General features: G+C 36.5%; 1 protein-coding gene and 1 long non-coding RNA gene across 3 annotated transcripts; both read right to left on the bottom strand.

Moving 5' to 3' along the window:
- LOC147847271 (uncharacterized) lies at positions 1-1,969 on the bottom strand. The gene is made up of 3 exons (XM_087339373.1): positions 1,698-1,969; positions 495-1,145; positions 1-47 (listed from the first exon to the last, which is right to left on the bottom strand). The coding sequence occupies exons 1-3, from the start codon at positions 1,792-1,794 to the stop codon at positions 25-27; spliced, it is 771 nt and encodes a 256-aa protein (XP_087195499.1). The 5' UTR covers positions 1,795-1,969; the 3' UTR covers positions 1-24.
- Positions 1,970-9,658: 7,689 nt separating this feature from the next.
- Positions 9,659-10,563, bottom strand: LOC147847270 (uncharacterized). 2 transcript variants are annotated; one of them, XR_015532350.1, is made up of 4 exons: positions 10,534-10,563; positions 10,369-10,424; positions 10,210-10,282; positions 9,659-10,124 (listed from the first exon to the last, which is right to left on the bottom strand). It is a non-coding gene; the product is annotated as an uncharacterized LOC147847270 (long non-coding RNA). The 2 variants fall into 2 exon arrangements; XR_015532349.1 differs by having other exon boundaries at positions 10,369-10,421.

Here is a 10,563-nt window from a genome sequence, read left to right as displayed (position 1 = left end):
ATCTTGCACTAGAAGACGATTTGTTCAGGAAATCTGCATGGCAGATGCTAAGAACACACAAGAAATGAGTACAGGAACAAAGCAATTTGATCTAATTTCTCATTGACATACATATCATATTTGAATAGAACTCTAAAATATACTAAACGGAATAGCATTTTACATATGCGACTAAACAATTTCCTTTAGCAGCATGTTATACTGCAGATTGTTAAGTCATGCAAACTCAAACTATTGGTCAAGATACCAAAACATCATGGTTAACCTGGTTTATGTGCAAAATGTTGATAAATCTGCACCTATTTATTGTGGAACCCTGACATTGACGGTGCAGAAAGTGTAATTATACTGTACTATTTGCTTCATGTGAAAATAAGGAAGCCTTTAGGTATCTCCAGAAGAAGAAGATGATGAACGACGCCAAAGAAGAAGACTCCGCTGATGATGATAGTAAAGAAGAAAACCACATAAAAAGTACAGGAAGTTTCCATTACCTGTAATAGGAACACCATTCAGGATTTCGAGGACACACTGATAGAAGTTCTGAAAAGAAGCAACGTTGGGGTTAAGGCTAAGCATAGCGACGGCAAGGGCACTGGCACACGCAGCAGGTTTATCATGAGTAACCTCAACAAGGCGATCTATGGCAGAAAGAAGCTGTGTCTGACAACCCTGACATCCTTTCTGACCGATCCGAGCAAGATCATTACAAGACCTTGAAAGATTGGATAGAAGCTCCGTCCCAGGACCAATTTCAGAAATGAGAAGACGATCTAAATCGCTCGTGGTCGCAAAATTACATGCAGAAGTTCCCGCTGTGATCCTCTTTGGAGAGAGAGGGCAGTATCTCTGAAAGAGATGGAGTTCTGAGGGTGAATTTAGAGCTTCCTCGTATGCTTGTATACATTCCATAGCCTCATCCTCCGATGGGAACATTCGACCTGTGATGTTTGCGTGGACAGATAATGCAAAAACGGCTGCACCATAGACGTCTTCACAGCATATCAAGATCTGCGCAGATGAAATGTATTTGTCTTCTCCTTCCGAGTTACTACCATTGCTCGTGCTATTACTACCAGTGTTGCTGTTGCAGAGACTTGTGAAGTTCTGAAGCGCAGAGAAGTCGTAAGGGCATTCTCCTTTAACTGTTCATTAGTTAATTCATTCATTGATCATAATAGGGAGAGAAAAATGTGCAGTTTGTTTTACTACGATAGCCATAGCCAGGACTTCATCATTATACACGCAAGTCAAAAAAAACTCATATCACAGAGACAGAAAAGGATCCTAACCTTCACAATGCACGTCGAACAGACTCGTAACACAGAGACAAACGAATCTTAATACATAGCGTTAAACGCCCGCACACAAACATTGAAATTACACAGACAGACACATAAAAAAGATAGGGATCTATATAATATATCAGTATTCAGCACCATAGCTAAACCTTGATATCAGTGCTCAGACTGATTCGTCATAACGAGATAGAAAAGAGCTTGTACATTAGAGTTCACGAAGACGTTATTGATCACACAGACAAAGTAGGTTGACACCATAGACAAAGCTTGACAATACAAAGATAAGTCTTGTGAAAAAGACAAAAAAGTTTACAACATCCAGATATTCCTGCGAAGATCAGATATTCATTCCGAATCAGAAGTTTTCATACATTTTAACCTACATTTCATAATTACCTTTCGACACAAGTATGCCAAGGAGAAAAACCATGAAGAAGCAGAAGTAGAGTCGTCTGTTTGAGTGGCAGCATTGTGCAGAAATGAAAGAGACCATGGCCGTGCAGGTATATGTTGGAATAAGTTACTTGAAAACTGTCAGGGTACAGTTTCACAGAGAAATGATGTAAATCCACATTGTGTTAGAAACACTATAATAACCTAAAACTCTTTCTGAGCAGATGTATATTCATCGTCTTCCTCTTCTTCTTCTCAAATATTAGTGACTGCAAGAATTTGCCTTCTTCTTCTTCTCCTGCTCGAGAATGAATTGTAGCAAGGCTGCCGTCCAAGCTTACTGAGCAAAATTCTGTAGAGAAAGAATAGAAAAGATAAGCTCGAATTGATCTGACTGCCTTCTTTTACTGAATCTCTCGGAGATGTCAATGCATCTTTCCCTCTCCCTCCCTCCCGCTGGATGTGTTAAATCCTTCCTTTCCTTTCTTTGTTTTTTCACTGCCTCAGCGTCTGTATCTGCGTGGTAAATACTGCTTCGCTCCGGTGCTACAGAATGAGGGGATGTAGTGTGAACAAAACATCTCTTTTTCGCCTCCTTCCTTTTTTGTCCTCCTTGTGAACGGTCAGTCTGATAACCTCTGCACAGTACAGCTGTGGGGAGGAAGGAAGCTTGACAGGAAGAAGGAGGAGGAGAGAGGAGAATCCATGGAAGCAAATAGCAAGAGAGGTGGGGGGTTGGGCGGAAGCGAAGCCGACAAAAAGAAAGCACAGAGATAGAGAAAAAAGGCGCGCGATTGTCAGGAGGAAGAGGAGGATGTCAGTGACGGCAATAAATGCGTACAGCCGAGACGTAGATTATACGTATCCGTATACATAAATATATATACACAACATACATAAAACATACGCATACTTACATACATATATGTATAAATTTATAATGTATGTATGTATGTATGTGATGCAGCATATACCTCCCATATATAACAATTATACCTCATGCATATTTTTGTATTCATCCATTCATTCATCTATTTATTTTTCATTTTTGTTTTCTTTTACATAATTTTGTATGTGGATGGTGTGTATGCCCGTGGATTCTTGTCGTTAATAATCCTTGGATGGTGTGTGTTGTGCATTTGGGGGAAAAAGGAAAGTAAAGAAAAGACAATTTCCGAGTGTAATTCCAAGTTTATTTAACCCATTTACAAGTGCTATTCTAAGGATGCGACCAATGCTTTTGCATGGCTCTACGATCCAAGGTTCGATCGGAAATGTTATTCTATGGATGCAACCAATGTTTCCGCACTGCTCTACAAGCCAAGGTTCGGTCTCTAAATCAAGCCTAATAGTTACCATCAATCATGTCAGGTTGTTTTGACGACTACCTTAGATAATGAAGGATGTGGTTTTTAATTGGACCGTGAGAAATGGGCTCTTATTTCATGGATTTCAAGGGGTAACACAACAAATCTGTAGGATGAAAAGGAAGTTGATTTGGCAATTTTCGCAACTATGTTGTGTGGGACGCTGTCCCAAATGAGGTAGATTTATGTCATCTACTGTTACAACACTTGAGAGGGTTTACCTTCCCATATCACTAGTGGAGATAGCAAAGGTTGTTTTATCATCTTGTTTTAATAACAAACATGCATTTACTAGGGGAAAAACTTGACGAAGGATGCTTCTCAATGACAATACAATCTTTTTGTTTGGACCATGGAAGTTTTGACTTGAGCATTAGAAAGTGGTGAGGAATAGCCAATTAGAAACATCATTATAAACAAAGAGATATCATGCTAGTGAGGTGAACTAAGTGGAGTATTAGAAAGTGGTCAGTAGCCAATTAGAAACATTATCATAAACAAAGAAATATCATGATAAAATATTTAAAACTAAGTACAAAATTCTTCCTACTAATAAAGCTAACTACAAAATTGCAATATTTAGTTTGATGCTTCCGAATCTTGTTGCCATCTCTTCCTCGATATGAAGGGCTTCATCGACCGAGTTGTAAGTCAACTTAGTCCAAGCAATACCTTTGAAATGCGAATTATTTTTGAAGTTTGAGTCATGACTCGTGAGCACTAAGACGAGCTTATTTAAGATCATTTCTCACAATCAAAGCTTGAACAACGCCTCCAAACTCAAAGTGGCCGCACGATCATGTTGCACACTAAAATTCTCCAATCAAATAACGCCACGTCCAAACTTTGATCAACTGTGCAAGATAACCCAATTGAGTCAAGGTTGGGTTGGATACCACAATTTCCACATCCAAACAACACCTCCAAGCTCAATGCATGTTTTCAGATAGTTTATTGCTTGCCGACAACATTGAGATAAACATGATGTTGTAACATTTGGAATAAGAAAGAAGAGATTTGATTTGAAGCAAAGGCACATACGAATATTAGTGTTGAGTTACCTACAACATTCACAAGAGAATTTTGGGGGAAGCACATTTTCATGAACATTGGGTCTACGGAAGCGGTAGTTATAAATGATTGATAATACTAGCCTCTAGAAACAAGGGTGGAAGGATTTTAGAGATGGTTGCAAATCCATCAACGAAGCGTTTTGTCTCTCCTTGAAATGTAATTGATTGTCAAAGGTAAAGATCATGCTCAAAATTGTTCCACAAGCAATTATCCATGTGATGTCATGTATGCATTCATAGAAAAAAGCAATCGTCGTCCAAGTAAGGAACGCACTCAATTAATACTCACATGGAACAACCACATGATTACCCAATGTAAATTTGGAGATTTCATCTCCTATAGAAAACAAATTGCTTTATACTCGTAACTCATGTAAAATGCCTTAGCAATGTAACAAAAACACATTATGCAATCGAGCACCATTCACATGCAATGCCAATAGAAATGTTTGACGTGAACATACAAAACTTGATAAAGTTTTATGCATTGGATCCTTTCATCATCTACTATATGTTTAGAAGTTTCCGCTTGGGTATGAACTCAAAGTTCTGATGATACAAGGAGTCAGGGGTAGGTTTGATGGTATGAGGCAAATTATAGTATTAGAGACGTGCCCGAAGAAAGGGCATTTACATGTTTCCATGAAAAGTGACACAACATAACCTTAACCTTTTTCTAGTTGCAAATTTTGTCTTGTGTCATAGATGACTAAGGTATGATGTAGCTTTTATGGTTGGAAGTTTGTATTTACAACTATGGCTTTTTACATGTGCAATGGCACACAGACCCTCTAGGACATATTAAAAATGTGTATAGTATATACCATTTACATGGAAAATGTATCGATGGATGTCAGATAGTTGAGGTTGGTGGTATATTTAGTGAAATGCACACAATAGTGGGTGTAGAGATTTAGCCATGCCATGTTATCATTGCCTTCAATTATTAGGTGGAACCTAGTGCAAGTGAGACAAAAAGGCGGTCTGTTACAAAACATGGAGAGGCTATAGTCTATAGGTAGGAAGAACCACATTTCTATTGTTGCCTAATGTGAATGGTCCTTTCCCATGTCCGTTCAACATAATTTTGAATTTGGCTTTTGAGGAATTAATAAAGGCAAACAACCAACGTACATTGCATCATAATTGGTGTTGAGATGTTAAAATACTAGTAATTGATGTATGGACAAGCGTAGAAACATCTGATGCCCCCTTGGCTTCTCTAGTGGTATCATACAACAAGGGTACAACCTATTGATGGTGATGATTATTTTCATCATCAAACATAAAAAGGCATACCATACCCAATTCATCGATGGCACAATAATATTATGAAAATCATCAGCTAGAAAATAAACAAATGAGACTGAAATCAAATCTTTTTAGTTGTTTTCCTTTAACATGTCCTCAAAAGGCATAAAAGATATACCATACTCTAGTCACCAATGTCATCAACGCCTCCGATCTCATTTGTGTATTTCTCTAGTCACTAGTTTGGTATCATTACTATAGGGCACAATAAACCCTTAAAAGACGAAAAACCAAGTACTATTGTAGTTCAACTTTGATTGAAAGTTTAGCTAGCTCTCCACATATTCTTTTCATGCTCCTTGTAGTACAACACTTCATCAAATCTCGTAGGTTTCATATAGAATGGTCGTGGTATAACACTAGGCTTAGCCTCTATTAAAGGGGATTGAACGATGGTAGTTGGAGATAATGGAAATTTTCAACAGGTAGCAACCATGATGATTCACTTGCATTGTTGTCATCTTACGTATAATAAAAAGTGTGATCATGTATGGAAAATTTACAAATCCACACGAATATAAAACAAAAAAGTAAAATATAGGACATAAGGAGGAATAATACACATACAAGCTCCCTAAATAAATAGAAAAAATGTAATTAAGCTTAATCTAACGATGTCATTTACTAATTATGGTAGCAACTAGAAATTGGGCATGACTTAACTGGAATGTTAATTTCCTAAGATTTTGGGAAATCTTGCTTCTTTAATCAGAAACGCATGTATATATCTTAATTAGAAAGAAAGAAAGAAAGAAGAATGAAATATTAACGTCTTCTATGACCAAATTTGGTCCATGAGACAATTGGTTACAAACATGGGATGTGTATCCAATTATCGGGAATAAAAATAAAATAGAAGCGTGCTTGTGCATATTCCAAAAATCGGCGTAGTTTTCTTATTTTATGTCTCTAAATACTTCAGCCCGTGACATTCTGCGCTCAATCATGAATACTTTATAAATATAGAGAACATACTTTTTGGATATTGAAACATATAATCCTTTTCCCAATAAAATACGATAAAACTTTCATATCCTACCAAAGTATTATTAGGCCTTTAAGTTTTTAGCTTTATTGCTTCAATTCCAACTTTCTTATGTACAAGTGACTCGACATGCCACTCAACTCCATCAAATTCTGAAATGAAAATCTAGAAATGTACTGCTTGTTATGCTCGGCAATTACGTCAACCATTAATTTGAGGTGAATTGCTCCAACACTGAGAATAAATTATTATTTGATTTTGATTAGTAATCATCCTCTTTGCACAATTGAGGTTCAATTTTCCAAAAGATAAATAGTGTTAGTTCATTGTTATTGTTCACATTATCATTCCATACAAATTTTGTTATATTTTGAAGGAGATACATTGTTTGATTTGTACACATGATGCTTTAATAACACAATGTTTAGATCCTTTATGGAAGAATGAGAATTTGTATTGGTCTATCCTTATGTTCTCGGGACTTGAAGACACAATGTAACATTGTCCCTTTAGTTTTCTAACCTGTAGGTCGGGGAAAGTAAATCGTTTTTTAGGGCATGGTTTCGCTTTCTTAGCTTCATTTTGCCAAACACCAATTATGTTTAACATATACATCAGTTTCCAACACTACAAATTTTCCATTTCACTATCATTGGTATCATTTCACCAAGGATATCATTTCCCTCTAAAAGACAACTCAAACTATTGTTGCATGTGGGCCAAGGTGACGTTGTAGACATTGAAATGAATATTGTTATTGTCTACCATTACCATCCTAATATTTGATACACCTAACAATGCAAGCAAGAAAAAAGTATACATCCATGCATGTAAAAAAGAAGAAGAAGGGAGCTAGTGTTAGGTAGAGAACTAACTAGAGTTTGTCGTATCATTAATATTCTTTGTCTTAGGGGGGTGAGATAGTTGTGCCACATATTGTGTTAAATGACATTTGATCAATGGGTATGGCCCTCCACATGCCAAGATAAAAATCAATGGCTACAAATGCTAGTGTATGCAAAAAAGATAGAGGATGTCTTGAGATTTAACTCAAAGAATACAACATAGAAATGAAGAGTGTATAGCAATGAACATGGCATTCAAATGTGATTGCGATAAAGGTTCCAAACAATAAAGCTATAGCTTACAAGTTACGTGCTTGTGATCGAGCAAATCAATCCTTTTACTTAGTGGGTGAAGTGAGTGACTACCGTGAAACACTATCAAAGGTTTCCTTAATGTAATAGGGTTTTTGTACTTAATAATTAGCCCATAAACCATATTCAATGCAACCCTTTATGTTGACAACACATTTGAAGGTTGCAAGTTCTTGTTCACATCTAACACTTCCCCTCAAGTATGTGCTACCAATGCGAGCTGAGCCATTCACTATAACTTTTATATTGTCAACTCTCTAATTATTTGATCCCTAGACTCTTTTACATCTTTTGTCCACCTTGATGATTCCTCCGGACTCATTTGCAACTATTTTTTTATTGATCTTGATAATTATCTATTGCACAAGAGTTCAAGGTCACCTTCTCTTAATTGAGATATAACATGAGCTAACATTGGATCTCTTTATCTTTGGTCCACCGTTTGATCATTGAATGCTTTCCACTCTAATAGTGGTGTAGCTCTAGATATCACGTGCCATCGACATTCATGCCCAGTGCCCACCTCACTCAACATCTTGATTTCAGCCATAAAACTTTGTACACCACTTTTGAGGTCAACAAGATCCTCAATTCCTTCTTGATAGTCCACTAAATATTTTGAGCCCCCAGAGTGAAACTTAACATGGAAATCAACCACATGTCTTCCTAATCCCAACATAATGTTATAATCCTAAGAGTCATATAGGTTTCTCTTTCCAAAGAGGTATAGAAGTTCAATTGAGAAGCATTAAGGTATACCAAAGAGATTGTGTGCGTGCGTGCGTGCGTGCGTGCGTGTGTGTGTGTGTGAGAGAGAGAGAGAGAGAGAGAGAGAATTAGAATTTTTATCGTCTATAAAGAGGCCAAATTTGACCTATGGGACCAGAGTATACATGTGTTCTTGATATGTGTCTCCTTCCTAAGAAGGGGTATTCATACATTGAAGCACAAAGTCTCTATGTGTGAATAAATCATACACATATGAGCTCAACCTTCTAGGTGGTGTCTTAAGTATGACACTTAAGTTATCACTCCCTCTTAGTATGTCAGAATATCTTGAACGAATTGCACTATATGTCGAGCATGTGAAGAGCAAGTGACATTCATCCTCTACTATGCCTTCATTGCATACTTTACATGTCTTCAAATTCATTATATTTTGATACCATGATGCAATTTCAATACCTAACTCGTGAGATCGAGTACGAAGTAGTGTAAGGGCTCTACGAGCATTACTACTCATATTGGTAATGAGATAAGGTTGGATACGATCAATAGACATTCTTGCTTTATGTTGAGACCAACATTCAAGGTTGACATTTGCAATGTAATATTCTAGCTTTGTCCTCTTAGCATCTTCCCACTTTATCCTTAATGATTCCACCAACCTTTCCTCAATCATTACATAATGAATAACATCACTTGAAAGCTCTAAAAGATCATCCACATCCCATCTTTTAAACCATTTCCTTATGTCAACAACCCAACCGGATGAGAGAATCTTACTCTTATGATTCTTTTGTCACTTATATCCAAAATTCCAATCAAGATGTGGTAATTGATGATTTAGCATATTCTTGACTTTTGTAATGTATGTATATACTCTTTAGAGTGCCAGTATTTCTATAGGTTGAACACTTGTTTCCAAGAGAGAGAGAGAGAGATCAATCAATTATAGATTGAGTCCCCCCCCACTAGACATTTAACCTCAATAACCAACACTTTCTCTCATAGGAACATAGACTGTAGAATCAAAATTGACTACCATGTAAAAAAGCAAGCTGGGGGTATTGCTCAAGTTATGAACACATTATGACTGAGAAAGATAAGGTCATGCTAGGAGATTCAAGCTAACATGTTAACCTCCCACACACCTTGTTTTAGAACATGTGAAGACATAACAATAGCAATTGCAAATACCAATGTAATGATCTTGAATTATTCAAAAGATAATGCTTTTTGGAAAAGTATACATAATTATTCTCTAATTCAAGGAATCTTTTGACAAAAAAGGTTGACCTTTTCCCTTTTATGCATGACATCGTTGCATGAACACTACAAAGAAACAGTAAATTAGTTCGAATGAACGATTACGTGAATTGAACTAGAAATATTTTGAAGCTTAATCATTGGACATTTTATAGTCACTAATAATCATTCATCATCTCTCCATATGACTTACCACTCTTCAAAAAAGTAATCAATTTAAAATTAAACAGGTAAGTTCCAAAATTTTGTTATGCAATCATCAGCATGCATGTAAACCAACAATCAAGAATGCAATTTGATGCCCAAATATAGCATCATGAAAGAATTAAATGGCCTGATACCAATCTGTTAGTACTAAATCGGAGACATGTTGAATGTTGAGACTCCAGCGCTTCAATATTTTGTTCGCAATGTCAGTTCAAATTTGGATCACTGTGCTTCATATGCACTGAATTTCTCCCTATTTCTTCCTACAAAAATTTAATCCTCTTGTGCCCAAAATTTGAGGATAATGTTATTATTATAATTATGCTTCTTTCCTGCCAATTCTGCAACCAAAAGTTACATCATGATTATCTTCAGGAACAAAAGACATAATACAGAAACCCAAAGACCATCCTATGGTTGTCTTACTTGAAGCAATGTATCCCGAGAGCATTTGTAATCTCCTGAATAACGCTAACAGCAAAGTGAACATACAACGACACTAGAAATAAAAAATGATCAGATTTCCGATCAGTGAAGCTCCTCAAACAATATGTGAATGAAAATCAATTGAAAGAAATGGCTTACTTGTAAAAGCACAGTACCCAAAAAGTATCCATTGCTCATCCACCAGAGGAGATCTGCTATGGTGACAGCAAAATGTGATGCTTAAATCAACATAATTTAGGTTATACCCAGTAAATACAAAAAATGCAGTAAGAAAAGAATCATATATGATTAAAAGCTTCTTACCCCCCTAAATATTTTGCAGACACAGCGTTG

This window comes from Azolla caroliniana, unplaced genomic scaffold (genome assembly GCF_043228905.1).
Source record: "Azolla caroliniana isolate FFs.n. ecotype wild unplaced genomic scaffold, voAzoCaro1.0.p SCAF_1262, whole genome shotgun sequence".
NCBI classification, from domain to species: domain Eukaryota; kingdom Viridiplantae; phylum Streptophyta; class Polypodiopsida; order Salviniales; family Salviniaceae; genus Azolla; species Azolla caroliniana.
Note: the sequence above shows the minus strand (reverse complement) of the source record. Positions and strands in the feature narration are given on the sequence as shown.

Bases quoted from the DNA above. Each gene is read 5' to 3' on its own strand.
- LOC147847271 (XM_087339373.1), bottom strand. From the start codon at position 1,794: ATGGTCTCTTTCATTTCTGCACAATGCTGCCACTCAAACAGACGACTC. The intron at 1,146-1,697 runs GTAATTATGAAA...ACTAATGAACAG, and splicing joins TGGCATACTTGTGTCGAAAG to TTAAAGGAGAATGCCCTTAC. The intron at 48-494 runs GTAATGGAAACT...GTGTGTTCTTAG, and splicing joins GAATGGTGTTCCTATTACAG to CATCTGCCATGCAGATTTCC.